At 44.2% G+C, this 15,334-nt stretch overlaps 1 protein-coding gene across 1 annotated transcript; it reads right to left on the bottom strand.

Annotated features, from left to right (window-relative positions):
- Nucleotides 1-3,581: 3,581 nt before the first annotated feature.
- LOC145409209 (uncharacterized) lies at nucleotides 3,582-6,966 on the bottom strand. The gene is made up of 4 exons (XM_080279698.1): nucleotides 6,767-6,966; nucleotides 5,361-5,424; nucleotides 4,273-4,476; nucleotides 3,582-4,205 (listed from the first exon to the last, which is right to left on the bottom strand). Exons 1-4 carry the CDS (start codon nucleotides 6,964-6,966, stop codon nucleotides 3,582-3,584), a joined length of 1,092 nt encoding a protein of 363 aa, XP_080135824.1.
- Between the last annotated feature and the right edge of the window lie 8,368 nt (nucleotides 6,967-15,334).

The raw sequence follows: 15,334 nt of genomic DNA, 5'->3' as shown, positions 1-15,334 counted from the left end.
GTGTGAGCTGGGAGCAGGGTAATGAAATGGCGGAGGACAGGGCGACATGGAGGCGATTTGTTTGTGGCCACCCCTTACAGGATTGAGGTGTCTGGCAATAGATAGACAGATTAAAAATAAATGAGTACAATACCACATTCTAGAAATAAAATGAAAACTATACCCATTTTACACTAACTTGGCCCATAATTTTGCCCTTTTGCAGTTTATCTCATCCTTGTCATTGCACTTTTCATGACACACATGTATTGCGACACAATGCACCCCATTTAGCGGATATTGTTCGTTATAGCCAACAGAAGTCCGGTGGCTTCGTACTGTACATTAAATCTGATGTCTGGTCTATCTTGGTAAGTTTAGTTGAGGTTTTACTACATACAATACTGACTATACGAGGTAATGGAATCAGTATTAACACTTAGCGACATATGACACAGCTAAATCAAAGTTGTGGCATCATCTGGAATAAAAGACAGATTCCACTTTTCTTACTCTAACTTGCCTTAAAATTACCATCTCCACATCTCGAATACTGAATTGTAATATGAGATTAGCATTACAATATGATGCCCATTGTGAAAAACTGCTATGGAAAAGATATAGAGCCATAGCACTGTCTTCTTCTGCCTCTGAGTTATGTGATACAAGTCGCAAAAAGATAAAAATAGAAGTCAAGTTACGGTAAAAATATAATCCTGATCAAGTAAGAGAGAGAGAGAGAGAGAGAGAGAATCATCATCATCATCATCTGGACCTCCTTTCCCACCCTGGGGCAGGGTGAGGAGTAGCAATGTCCAGACTTCCAAATTTGCCCAATCCAATGGGCCACGCTTCCATTCGCTCACCATTCGAGCCCCCAGAATCCTGGCTCTACTTGATATGCCAGATACATTCACACCATCCTGTAGCTTCACATAAATGTATCCGACAGAGTCAGTCTGGACGCTGTCACATTAAAAAGGGGTATATACAGTATGTATCATCATCGTCATCATCATCCAATCCTATGTCGCCCCATGAGGAACGTAGGAGCCCAGGGCTAGGCAAGTTGGTCCTGACATTTAAGATGAGAGTGACCAGCCTCACTCATCCCTGAGTGGCATAATATGAGCAATAAACCCCAACCACCTCTTGGCTCTAAACCTGCACCGGCTCAATCCGACTGGAACACCGTACTTACCCACTAAACTACCAGGCACCATAATTTGGTTATATGGTTACCACCCAGCGTAGTAAATGGTTTCCTGGTGTACAGGAAACCATTTGGCTTGTCACTCAGAGTAGAGTTACCCACAGGCAGAAGGAAGAGGAAAGAATGAAGGAAAGAGGCAAAAGAGGGAGTGTAAAGTCAACCGTAGGCAGAAGGATGAGGAAAGAATGAAGTAAAGGACAACTGTATGAAATCAGGGCAGGAATATTCTTGATTACAGACTCGGCTGCAAAGGATTATCTTTTTTATTGAGTTTGCCAGGAACTCTTATGTGAAACTTTACAGAATGTGTGTAGTACTGAAGAAAAGGTTACAGGACAAAACTGGTTATGGTTCTTAACATTATTACAGACCATGTCGCACCAACACCTTTGTTGAAAACATTAACATTAACAAAGTACTGTAATGATTTCTCACAAACCAATGCCTTGGAACTATTCTGCTTTGAACGTGTCATGTTCAATATATAGGGAAGTAATGGAGGAGAAAAATTGTAGGGAGAAGTACATCAAAAGCAACTGTAGGTAAGGGAAAGGAAAAAGTTTCAATGTGAGGAATATTTTGCATAAGGAATATTGGTGTAGACAGGAGTGAGGGATACACCAAAGGGGGGAGGGGAGAAGAGGAATGAAAGAATCAGGGTGGGGAGGATGAAGGCTTAGAACCCTGATCATAGAAGTGGAAACGTTACTGAAAATGTAAAGTGGTTATTTTTGTGCAATGGTTAAGGTTCATTTATAAAGGCTCCAACGTGCTTGCATGTGTCAGCCTTGGTCATTTAATGGCAACTCTCCATGCTGCTCGATCTGAAGCAGCACTGGTGTTGGCAATTAAATGTTTTGAGCATTTGCATAATTTTGTATCGTTTATAAAGGCTCCAACACGCTTGCATGCGTTGGTCTTGGATAACTAATGGCAACGTTCCATGTTGTTCGATCTCTGACAACCTACCTATTCATTCCCTAATCTCTGAGGTCACACTCTGTGACCGTGTCCAAGGTCTTTTTCAGTTTGCCTCCTGCAGCCCTAACCCCGATGTTCATTTTTTTAACTTTCCGCATCCAACTGTCATCCTCCATCTTCTCCACATGCCTGGACCATCTCAATCTCAATCCAGTATGCTCATAATACCACAACAGTGATGACTTTAATTCCTGTTACTGACAACTACTCATGCTATGAATGATTACTCACAAGGAAGAGGCAATATGAAGCATGGGGAACAGAATGAAACTGAGAAGGTGGTGGTGCACATGGGGTGAAGAGAGGCTGAGGTAGGGTGAGCGGTAATGTGATGAGGGTGAGAAATAATGTGAGGAGGGACAAGTGATGGAGACAGGTGGAAGGTAAAGGGATGGAAAGAAAGTGGGAGGCAGGGAGAGGATCTGGAGCACTGATATTAATGCTAAATATTTAAATGTTAAATAAATGTGAAAAGTATAGTCTCTTCATTGGCATACTGATTTGACCCTAGTGGTAACTGCTGTATTTATGACTAGTCATGCATGGTGAGTGCTTCAGAGGCATACTGTACAGTATATCTTTGATTCAATTACCTTTAGTACTCTACCAATAGACAATAATTTTCAAAATTAATGATAAAATGTGGTTGACCACGGCCGATGCATGCCAGCATGTTGGAGCCTTTATAAACAATATGAAAGATACAGTGACAGTGCATGACTGAGAAGAGGAGAGATGGGTGAGGAGAGAGAGCTGGGTTCCTGCAGTCCACTGAGTTTCCATCCAAATGAGCCTGGGGTTGCAACAACCCCTCCTCTGAAGCCAGGATCCAATCTTACAGTTGACCTAATATGAAGCGATAAAGTTACAGAAAGAGTGAGAGATTGACGAGGAGAGTGTATGTGAATGAGGTGGAGGGGGCAAGAGGAAGGGGGAGGCCAAGGATGAGATGGAGGGATGGAGTGGAGAGGTATATGAGAGAGGAGGGTGTGAGCTGGGAGCAGGGCAGTGAAATGGTGAGGGACAGGGTAACATTGAGACAGTTCGTTTGTGGCCACCCCTTATGGGATTAAGGCGTCTGGCAATAGATAGATAGACAGAGACAGTTACATATGCAGGTACTGCATTTGCAAGTGCACATGTTTCAAATACCGGTAATTAAAATTCTCTAGCTTCTGACCTTGAAGATGGCTCTCTGAATTTTAACTAAATTATCTGGCTCTAGCTATCTGACAGATGGAGGCAAGTGAATTGCCTCTGATTCACTGAGTCTGGGGAAGTTTTTGTATACTGAAACAGTGTATGGCATTAGCCAAAATGAAGACCTCACCTAATTCTACCCACTTTTTAGATAATTTAAGGAAACCAACAAACTACAGTACGTAAAACATCAATGCTTCTTGATTTTTCAGTGGATGGCACTATGCTTGGCTAAATCCTTCTTTGTTCTAAACAATTTACCACATTCATTACACTTGAACTTCTTCACACCTGCATGAACATCCAAGCGCCGATTCAGATCACATTTCTTTCTAAACAGCTTTCCACATTTATCACATTTGAAATTTTTCACTCCTGAATGAATAAGTATGTGCTGAGTGAGATTACTTTTATCCCCAAAGCGTTTAGCACACTCGTCACATTTGAATTTCTTCGCTCCTGAATGAACCAACAAGTGTCGGGTGAGATCACTTCTCCTCACAAAGGATTTACCACAGTCATTACATCTGAACTTCCTCACTCCTGTATGTAACGACATGTGCTGGATGACACTGCTTTTTTCAGTGAATAGTTTACCACATTCATCACACCTGAATTTCTTCACTCCTGAATGAACTACTAGGTGCCGGGTGAGCTGACCTATCTGAGCAAATAGCTTGCCACATTCTTCACACATAAACTTCTTCACGCCAGAATGAATATCCAGGTGTCGGATCAGATCAGATTTCCTTCTGAAGACCTTATCACATTCCTCACACTTGAAGTTTTTCATTCCCGAATGAATTAATAAGTGTTCGGTTAGATTATTTTTCTGAAAGAACAGCTTACCACACATCACATTCAAACTTTTTAAAACCTGAATGAATTATCAAGTGCGCATTTAAATGACTTTTATCACCAAACAACTTACCACATTCATCACACTTGAAGTCCTTCACCCCTGAATGAATTACCAGGTGTCGCATGAGATGGCTTTTCAGACAAAACCTTTTACCACATTCCTCACACTTAAAATTCTTGACTCCTGAATGAAGAAAGATGTGCTGCGTGAGCTGACTTTTGTACCCAAACACCTTACCACACTGCTCACATTTAAACCCCTTCACTGTGGAATGAACTACTGAGTGTTGGGCGAGAGAGCTCTTACATGTAAATAGCTTATCACACTCTAGGCATCTGAGCTCTTCATCTGGAGCACGTTGGGTGACTGGGTCCTGGACATTTCACTCCTCAATGAACAAGTTTCTTCAACTTCACACTCCAACTTTATCTCTACTTCTTTAACCACTTGCGTTATATCCTTACTCACTCCATGCTGCAATTTCTCCTCTGCTTCATCCTTAACCGCTCCTCTTATTTCTACATTCACCCCACATCCTGCCTTCACATCTGGATCTTCCTTAACTCCTGCCATTACACCACATCTGGCACTCTTAATCCCTTCCAAACTTAGTCAACTCTCCACTTCATTACTTGCCTTATGATCCGCCTTCAATATGATCACTATTATGTATAAAAAGTTCCCTTAAATACTGAACAGCAACTTACGGCACACAGCAGCAGTAAACCATAAATATCTTCATATAACCCATTACTATAACACAATAACCATCAACACACATACTGGTACAAAGACACAATAAATTTAACTCCACAGGTCATTACTAAAAATTCATAAACCGTCAGTAAAGAGACTGAAATTACCTGCGTTTCTCAGTTTAACAGTTGTCCTCTGGCTTTCAAGCAAAACACCAGCAAAATGACAATAAATAAAAATGATACCACAACAGTTACATGATCCAAGCTGCAATCTTATCACACATCAAATGGTTCATATTTACTACCGTATAATGAAGGAAACTAACACAGTATACCCCACAAATTACTGGATGACGTACCACTTGTGGGATGTGCTCAGGCAATACAAGGTGTGACTTCATTCCTGTCTACACTCGGTAATTAATACTTTGGAAGTTTTCTGCCGGTCACACTCATGTGTCTGCTTAACTAATGTGACTTCAGCTGTGGACCTGGAACAACAGGTGCCATTAGATTAGCATATCAGTGAATCTGATAGTGATGTACAACTCTTGGTGCACACACAGCCAGCAGGCACAACATGAAGAAACGAGTCATGCCACAACCCTTAACCTCACATCTGGATTCAGCACAATTCGCATCAGTTCCTTTGCTACACTGACTGATGGATGACTTGTACTGTGCATTAGGCATCGACTTTCCAGCTGCTCTCTCACCACTCACCTGAAACACAACACACTTCATTACTGTAGGGTTCTTGGGGTTACGACCTTACTACCAGCAGGCAATAGAGTATCAAGCAACTTTGATACATAAATGTATTGAATGAATTTAAATATTAACAAACATTTATGTCATTGGACCCAAAAATACCCAATACCCCAAACAATACACAACTCCTAGGCAAACACGTAAATTCTCGGAGCTCCGTCCTTGGGCTCCACACAGTCCCCGTAGCGCCATTATCTATCTAGCTATCTATTGCCAGACGCCTCAATCCCGTTTGGGGTGGCCACAAACAAATCGCCTCCAAGTCGCCCTGTCCCCCGCCATTTCACTCCCCTGCTCCCAACTCACACCCCCCTCTCTCATATACCTCTCCACCCCATCCCTCCATTACATCCTCGGCCTCCCCCTCCCTCTTCCCCCCTCCACCTCACTCACATACACTCTCTTCGTCAGTCTTTCACCCTCCATCCTCTCCACATGGCCAAACCACCTCAGTGTGTTCCTCATAACGCTTCCTATCACATCCACATCAACACCACAACGCTCCTTTATATCCTCATTCGTCAGCCTGTCTCTCCATGTGACTCCACAGGCTCCTCTTAAATAACTCATTTCCACTGCTCTCACTCTTGACTTGTGTCCTTCCAACAATGTCCAAGCTTCACTTCCGTACGTTAGAGTTGGTATCACAATACTGTCATGTAGTAACTTTTTCACTTCCATGCTCACTTCCCTGTTTCTTATCACTGCTTTCAAAGAACCAGCAACCTTTCTTCCCTGCTGTACCCTTTCAAGCACTTCACCCTCCAAACCTCCATCCTTACTCATCACACTACCCAAGTACTTAAACGTACTCACATTTTCCAATTCCTCACCATCCAACCTCGCTGTACATTCACTAACTTCACCTCTCTCAAAGACCATCACTTTACTCTTCCCTACATTCACCTTTAGATTCCGTTTCTTACACACTCTCTCAAACTCATCCACCAAGCCTTGCAGCTCCCCTTCGTCTTCACTCAACAACACAGTATCATCTGCAAACAACTGTAGCACCACCCTCTAATTTATCGGGGCTCCACACAATTCTCGCGGCCTCCACACAATTCTCGCGGCCTCCACACAATCCTCGCAGCCTCCACACAATCCTCGTGGCCTCCACACAATCCTCGCGGCCTCCACACAATCCTCGAGGCCTCCACACAATCCTCGAGGCCTCCACACAATGCTCGCGGCCTCCACACAATCCTCGCGGCCTCCACACAATCCTCAGGGCTCCACACAATTCGAACCCATGGCGGCATTCACCCCTTCACCACTCGCGAGCGCACACCCACACACGCCGGGTGCCCCAGCACAATGCATGCTTCTCTTCCATAAGCCTTATCCACTGGTTCCCAGTCCTCCTACACTGGGGTCAACCGGGGTGGAAGGCTGGCTGGGAGGTGCAGCTGAGGGCGTGGTGATCTGCTGCTAGTCTCACCCTGATTGCGGCTGGTGCTCGTCTGCCCTCGTCTCGAGCCAAGATCCCGACGATACCTCCAGAACACAGTTTTCGAGGAGTCAGAGCTGCTATGAACAAAGTTTCGTCAGTGTCTCAGATCTCAAAATTATTAGGCAATCTTATTACACCTTCCTTACTACACCTTGTTAATTAACAGGCAATTTTGTTTCCTAACAATGCCACCCAACTTTAAGAAAAAAAAAAAAAACATTCTCAACTACTGCGGCTTAAAAAATCCGCACCATCATTATCAATTCCCTTGATGTAGTTTACTGTAAAGGTAAATTCCTGGAGTTTAAGAGCCCATCTCATCAGTAGTCTGTTTAAATCCTTAGCAGTATCCAAATATGCAAGAGGGCGATGATCTGTCTCCAGTATAAACTCTCTTCTGCCGATATACTGATAAAACTTCTTCATTGACCAGATGACTGCCAGCAACTCCTTCTCTACTACAGAGTATCTCTGCTCTGCTTGAGACAACTTCTTGCTGGCATAGCACACGAGCCACTTCACTCCGTCACGCTCTTGGAGAAGAACTGCTCCCAGTCCTTTGTCAGATGCATCTGTGCAAAGAATAAATGGATTAGTACAGTCCATTAGTTTAAGTATAGGTTCACTTGTGAGTGCTCCCTTAAGTTTATCGAATGCTTCTTGATGCTTCCTCTCCCACTTTACTTTGTTCATGGCGGTCTTCTTAGTGAGTTCTGTTGTAACTTGCAATACTTTGTGGAGGGGGTACACTGTTAATGGGGCTGCAATTGTAGCATAATCAGGGATAAACCTGCGGTAATAGCCCGATAAGCCTAGGAAAGAACGGACTTCTTTTTTAGTGGTAGGTGGAGATGCTTCCAATATGGATTTAATCTTTCCTGGTATTGGTTTCATGCACCCTTGTCCAATAACATGCCCTAAGTACTCTACAGTCGCCTTACCAAACTCACATTTGGTGGGCCTTGCCATCAAATTAGCCTGGCGCAATCTACAGAACACTTCCTGTAAAACCGCAGTGTTCTTCCCATGTGGCCGTATGTACCAGGATATCATCCAAAAAGGTCTCAACATGAGCCATATCACCCAATATCTTTCTCATTAGACGATTGAACACCGCAGGTGCAGTCTTTATTCCAAAAGGAAGTACTGTAAATTGGAACAATCCCATATGAGTGCTAAAGGCTGTGTATTGCTTGCTGTGATCATCAAGGGGAATCTGCCAGTATCCCTTGGTTAAATCTATTTTCGAAAGTATTTTCTGTGCCCTACTCGAGCAAAGATCCTCTCAGGGTCACTCATCGGCTCTGCATCAAAACTGATTAGGTTATTCAGTTTTCTAAAATCCAGACACAACCTATAATTCCCATCCTTTTTTGGCACCACTAGCATAGGTGATAAATAGGGAGATTCCGAGGGTTCTATTATACCAGAGCTTAGCATAGTCTTAATTTCATCCTCTACTTTGCTCTCCAAGTTGTAAGGTATAGGTAAGACCTTAATCGTACAATCTCTGGACACAGCAAGTTCATGTTATGCTGAACAACACGGGTTTTACCTGGGATGTCCGTCAGCACGTCTGAATACAACTGCAGAATTTCTCTCACTGTAGTTTGCCTCTCTGGATTTAGCTCCGCACTGACTGTAGCATCACGCCAACTCTCCTTCTGGCACGTACTTGGCAACACACTGAAATCCCCCTGTCTGTCATCCTCACACTCCAACACAGCAACAGCGGCCTGCTGCAGGAGTTCGGGTGCCCTCTGGAGGTATCTTTTAAGCATGTTAATATGGAATTTCCTGTGGATCCCATTCACATCAATGATATAATTCAATTTGTTGGAACATTCCACCACTTTGTATGGCCCTTTCCACTGTAGGAGTAACTTGTTACTGTCTGTGGGCAATAACAGTAAAATATCATCCCCTACCTTCAGGCGTCTGTCCCTAGTTTTGACATCAGAGTAGTGTTTCGCCGTCTTCTTTGCATACCTTAGTTCAGATAGTGCCATCTTGCAGGTTTCTTCCAACCTTTCCCGTATGTTAATCACATACTCATACACTGACCTCACCTCTGGCTCAGTAACTCTCTCCTCCCAAAGATCATACAGCAAAGATAAAGGTACTCGTAGTGTATGTCCATAGACTAGTTCGAACGGAGTGAACTTTGTACTCTTCTGAGGTACCTCCCTGTAGGTGAAAAGTAGTGGGTCAATATATCTATACCATTCCCTGGGTTGTTCACTGCACATTCTCCTCAACATCTTCTTAAATGTTCCATTGAATTTTTCAACGAGTCCATTGCACATTGCGTGATAAGGAGTCGTTGTGAATTGTTGTATGGAGAGGAGTTTAAATACTTCCTTCATCATTTCGGAGGTGAACTGAGTCCCTCTGTCTGACAATACTTCCCTTGGGATACCTATTCGGCTGAATATAATGACCAAGCCTTCTACCACACTACTGGTATCGATGTTTTTTAATGCCACTGCCTCCGGATACCTGGTTGCAAAATCCACCACTGTCAAAATATACCGTGTGCTGTTAGAAGAGCGAGGTTCAATGGTTCCTACCAGGTCTGTGGCCACACGAGCAAAGGGTTCACCAATAAGAGGCATTTTGCCTAACCTGGCCCTACCAACTCGTCCCTTATCGGTGATGCGTTGGCATACATCACACGATCTGCAATACCTTTCCACATCCCTAGAAATTCCCGGCTGGGAGAACTTGTACTTTACTCAAGGTCACGAGTTTTCCCAATACCTAAATGACCTCCCATAATACCCAAGTGAGCCAATTCAAGTATAGCAGGACGACAGGATACCGGAACTACCAACTCTTCCTTAACATTTCCATTAACTTCTACTACCCTGTACAATACTCCCCGTTTCTGTATGTATCTGGACATTTCGTTTCTCTTTTCTCTCCTGAATATTCTTCCTTCCTCAGCATATCTCCTTAGCCTTCCTAGTGAGATGTCTTCTTCCTGAGCCTGTTTTAGAGTCTTATTTTTCAGCAGGTTAGTCACTTCAGCCACTTTTAGTTTAGGTAATCTTTTTTGTTTAGTAGCCCGATTTCTAGTTTCCAAGGCACAATTTACTGCAGGTTCTACTATCTCATGTTTTTCTCCAAGAGTGGCTCCTGGTATTTCTCCAATGATGAGATCATACAGTGGGTTCTCCAAGCACGCTGCTACTGTCCTTCCCACATAATATGGGATGTCCACATATATTTCTGTCTCGGGGTAAGCATATACCTCGGAATTAGCCATTATCACATATATATATTCCCCAGTAAAGTTCTTTTCAGGCACCAAGGATTTCTTCACTAGAACAGTAGTACACCCTGGATCTCTCAACCTCCACAGTTGTTCCTTCAACCGTTCCTAATCCCGTATTCAATGTGCATCTTCCATCAGGATGTGATCCTCCACACACAACCTTAGAACCTCTGCCGTCCTTTACAATCCACCCCTGCTCATCCATTAATTCTTTAGGGTCGACTGCAACAAAGGCTGCGGCTTTCTTCGATGACTGCAAATCCCGACTACTCTGGCACCGGTCACCGCTGCTCATTGATGCAGCTGCTGGTTCCTTCTTGTATTGCTTAACTTGTAAATTACGTCGAGAGTAGCAGTCTTTCGCTTTATGTCCTGACTTGTGGCATATGAAACAGGATCCTTGAATTTTAGTGGCTGGTTTAGGAACACTGGAAGTTTCTCGGTTATCCGAAGTATGCTGCTTTGACGAACTCTGTGGGTAAGGTTTGTTCATAAGTCCACCGTGAGCTGCAATATACCGGTCACCTGCTTCAACCATTTCGTCGAGATTCTTAAAAGATCTCGACCTCAGAAAAATACACAACCCCTTATCACAAGCCTCTAGAAATTGTTCCCTCAACAAAATATCCTCCAAACTCTTATAATCCTTTGGGCACTCTGCTAACTCTAGCCACCTTTCAATTAATTTCCATAATCTAGCAGCCAACTGTTTAGCATTTTCACCTTTACTAAATTTGCACTGTCGAATCTTCAACCGAAAACCCTCTGCAGAACAGTCAAACCCCTTCAACAAAGCTGCTTTCACTTCACTGTACTTCTCAGCCTCTGATGGAGCTAACTGGTGATATAAGTCTAAGGCTTTGCCCTGCAAAAGTGAAGCAAGACTTATTGCCCATAAGTCCTTAGGCCACTTTGCGCTCGTTGCAAAGCGTTCATACCGGAGAAGATAAGCGTTGATATTATCGTGTTTCTCATCAAAAACAGGCAACTTAGGCAGCTTTATCAGTTTAGACTGCGGCGAAATTGCACTGTCGTCTGGAGAGGTTTTGGCACTTACTTCTAACTCAGCACCCTTAGTTCATCCCGTTTCAGTTCTCTTTCTTGCCTCCTTTCTTCACGTTCTGCTGTTTCTTTTTCTCTCTCCCACTGCAGTCTCTCATCGACAAACTTATGCAATTGTTTATCCTCAAGTTAAAGTTCACGGCCAACATCCACAATACACTGCACTTCCATTGCTCAAAATCACTCAATACCCAACACTGACTAAGATCGTCCCTGTTCGGGCGCCAAATTGTAGGGTTCTTGGGGATACGAACTTACTACCAGAAGGCAATAGAGTATCAAGCAACTTTGATACATAAATGTATTGAATGAATTTACATATTAACAAACATTTATGTCATTGGACCCAAAAATACCCAATACCCCAAACAATACACAACTCCTAGGCAAACACGTAAATTCTCGGAGCTCCGTCCTTGGGCTCCACACAGTCCCCGTAGCGCCACCCTCTAATTTATTGGGGCTCCACACAATCCTCGCGGTCTCTGCACAATCCTCACGGTCTCCGCACAATCCTCGCGGCCTCCGCACAATCCTCGCGGCCTCCGCACAATCCTCGCGGCCTCCGCACAATCCTCGCGGCCTCCGCACAATCCTCGCGGCCTCCGCACAATCCTCGCGGCCTCCACACAATCCTCGCGGCCTCCGCACAATCCTCGCGGCCTCCGCACAATCCTCGCGGCCTCCACACAATCCTTGCGGCCTCCACACAATCCTCGGGGCTCCACACAATTCTCGGGGCTCCACACAATCCTCGGGGCTCCACACAATTCTCGGGGCTCCACACAATTCGAACCCATGGCGGCATTCACCCCTTCACCACCCGCCAGCGCACACCCACACACGCCGGGTGCCCCAGCACAATGCATGCTTCTCTTCCATAAGCCTTATCCACCGGTTCCCAGTCCTCCTACACTGGGGTCAACCGGGGTGGAAGGCTGGCTGGGAGGTGCTGCTGAGGGCGTGGTGATCTGCTGCTAGTCTCACCCTGATTGCGGCTGGTGCTCGTCTGCCCTCGTCTCGAGCCAAGATCCCAACGATACCTCCGGAACACAGTTTTCGAGGAGTCAGAGCTGCTATGAACAAAGTTTCGTCAGAGTCTCAGATCTCAAAATTATTTGGCAATCTTATTACACCTTCCTTACTACACCTTGTTAATTAACAGGCAATTTTGTTTCCTAACAATTACATACACTGCCTTCTGGACAAGCACTGGACCAGCAGCAGATGGGATATGGGGGGTTATAATACTGCATTTAATACCCATAAAAAACAAGATAACTTTGTACAGTGCTTTTAACACAGTAAAAATCTCTTACAGCACCAAGTCTTTCAAGTAACTGCTACTCCATAACCCTGTCCAGACATGTGAGTGAAAAGCAAACAAGGTGGCAAGCCAGTGAGGCAGGTGGTGTGGTGTGAGCACAGGACTGTTGCCCTGGTAACTGTGGCACTACCTTGACTCACCACAACCAGTCTCACCACAACTCCTGAGGCAAATGTATGCATCACACCCCCATTACCCAAATGAGGTTATGTCATAGAAAAAGGATCAGATAATGATTTACGGTCCTGACTCAATTCATGATTGGGTTATGTCAAGTACAAACTGATCGCATGCTGATAAATCGTAAATCAATATCAATTAAACGTGGGTTTAGCGGTGATACACAGGAGGTCAAGGGCAGGTAACCTAATATCTCAAAAAAAAAAAAAAAAAAAAAAACATTTCTGGCAACCACCTGGAACATATCGCAGGCTGGCCTGTGTCATCACCAAGGTTTCCCCCTGAGCCTGGAGGAAAGCTGGAGGATCTGGCCAACCACTTTAGGTCATCAGGAGGCAATGACTAGTGATGGGGAGAGTGAATTGGTACCCATAAGGGTGGGCGTGGCAGTGTGGTGGGTGGGGAGCAATGCCATGAGGAGGCAGAAGAGCAATGCAGTGAGGCGGCAGGATATCAACGCGGTGTTTTCCAAGCCACAAGTTTCAGTATGGTATTTCACACACAAAATACTTATCTCTCCACTTAATATCACACACTGCATTATTCATCATGCACATGCACTGTTATTTTATAATTGCAATGGCATTTCAATGCCCTGTAAACTTTGGAGGGGGAAAAAATAAAGTCAGGTGGGGCCATATCCAGAAAGTAGGGTAGCTGGGGCTGACAGTCCTCTTGTGCTCTGTCAAAAGGTCACGGACAAGAGGCGACATGTAAGCAGGTGCACTGTTATGGTGAAACATCCAGGTTTCGTTTGTCCATTCAGGCCTCTTCTTTCGAACTGCCTCCCTCAAACACTCAAACTATCTTCCCCATAACACTGTTGCAACATCTGAAAAGTCTCAACAGAAGTTTTTCCCAATATGAACCTCACATAAATACACTGCTCTTCAAGATCCTTCATTGTTCAACTTGCAACAAATTTCCAAGTGCACTAAACACACACTTATTCATGAGTGTGTACCTCAATGACTAAGTGATATGGCGTGATGCGTCTAGTGCTAGATTAAAGCTCAAAATCGTCACTACACAGAGCTCCTGTCGAAATTAGGCCATCCTATGCCTGCTAGTTGGTGTGCTAATGAAAATGTTTGGTATCTTTTTGGACAGAGCTCATACACGCTGGTGAACTGCGATAGAATACTAGGGCCTCAATACTGTAGCTGTTCTGACTGCATTAATAAATAGCAGTGTTTTTAGAGGGAGGGAGAGGCCAAGGATGCGATGGAGGGATGGAGTGGCGAGGTATATAAGAGATGGGGGTGTGAGCTGTGAGCAAGGCAGTGAAATGGCGTGGGACAGGGCGACATGGAGGAGATTTGTTTGTGGCCACCCCTTACGGGACTGAGGCGTCTGGCAATAGATTGATAGAATAGGTAGATAATGTTTTCAGCACTGATGTACCCAGCTAAGATAATGTTTGTGTCTGTGTTTGGGAAGGAGCTGGGGACTATACTGAAACGGTACAGTGTGGGAAGTGTCAGGAGGAACATAATGTCAGGAGTGTTGATTGATTGATTTATATTTTAATGCAAGGAAGAAGGAACCAAAGGCCAGGAGCCCGCAAACCACTTCTTCCAAGAAAAAAAAACACACACAAAAGAGAGCCAAATTCAAAATCCGTTCATTTCGAGATGCCTGGACACACTGCGTTTGAAAGGCTAGAGATCATAGGAAGATCTAAATTGATACAGAGTGGCTGTGTTTCTCATATGGTGTCATTCTAGAAAAGTGACTGCATTGTTTCTGTTGTCTTTGTAGAGAAATGATGGAAAATGTAGGTAATGAGGCCGCCTCCTTAGTCCTCAGTTTTGTCTGTGTGGATATGAATAATATGTGTGTGTGTGTGTGTGTGTGTGTGTGTGTGTGTGTGTGTGTGTGAGAGAGAGAGAGAGAGAGAGAGAGAGCTTTGTTTCTTGAAGTGGAGGCCATCAACATTTAACATAATAGTAGTAGGGTACAGGTAATCCCAGTCTGGCCAGATCCATCAACCACAGGCAAGCAATCACCCCTGCAGGGCTACCTTATGTAGTGCACTGATGTTCCCTTGCAGTGGACAGCACTTTTTTTTTTTTATGAGACGAAGAAGGAACCAAAGGCTAGGAGCCCACAAAACAGTTCCTTCCAAGAAAAAAACAAAAACAATACAAAAGAGAGCCAAATTCAAGATCCGTTCATTTCGAGACGCCTGGACACACCGCGTTTGAAAGACTGGAGATCATAGGAAGTAGGAGTTACAGAGGAAGACAGTTCCAGAGTTGACCTGGTGCATAAATGAAGGACTGAGTGTATCAGTTAACTCTTGCATTAGAGAGTTGGACCTGGAGATGA

The sequence above is a fragment of the Coenobita brevimanus genome, chromosome 80 (genome assembly GCF_032717465.1).
Source record: "Coenobita brevimanus isolate Jiangsu-jjx chromosome 80, ASM3271746v2, whole genome shotgun sequence".
NCBI classification, from domain to species: Eukaryota; Metazoa; Arthropoda; class Malacostraca; order Decapoda; family Coenobitidae; genus Coenobita; species Coenobita brevimanus.
This window is presented reverse-complemented; position numbering and strand designations above follow the sequence as displayed.

Coding starts and splice junctions, on each gene's coding strand:
- LOC145409209 (XM_080279698.1), bottom strand. CDS start 6,966: ATGCCGCCATGGGTTCGAATTGTGTGGAGCCCTGAGGATTGTGTGGAG. Junction 4,477..5,360: donor ACCGGCAGAAAACTTCCAAA/GTATTAATTACC, acceptor AAATGTGAGCAG/TGTGGTAAGGTGTTTGGGTA. Junction 4,206..4,272: donor GTGATAAAAGTCATTTAAAT/GCGCACTTGATA, acceptor CTGTTCTTTCAG/AAAAATAATCTAACCGAACA.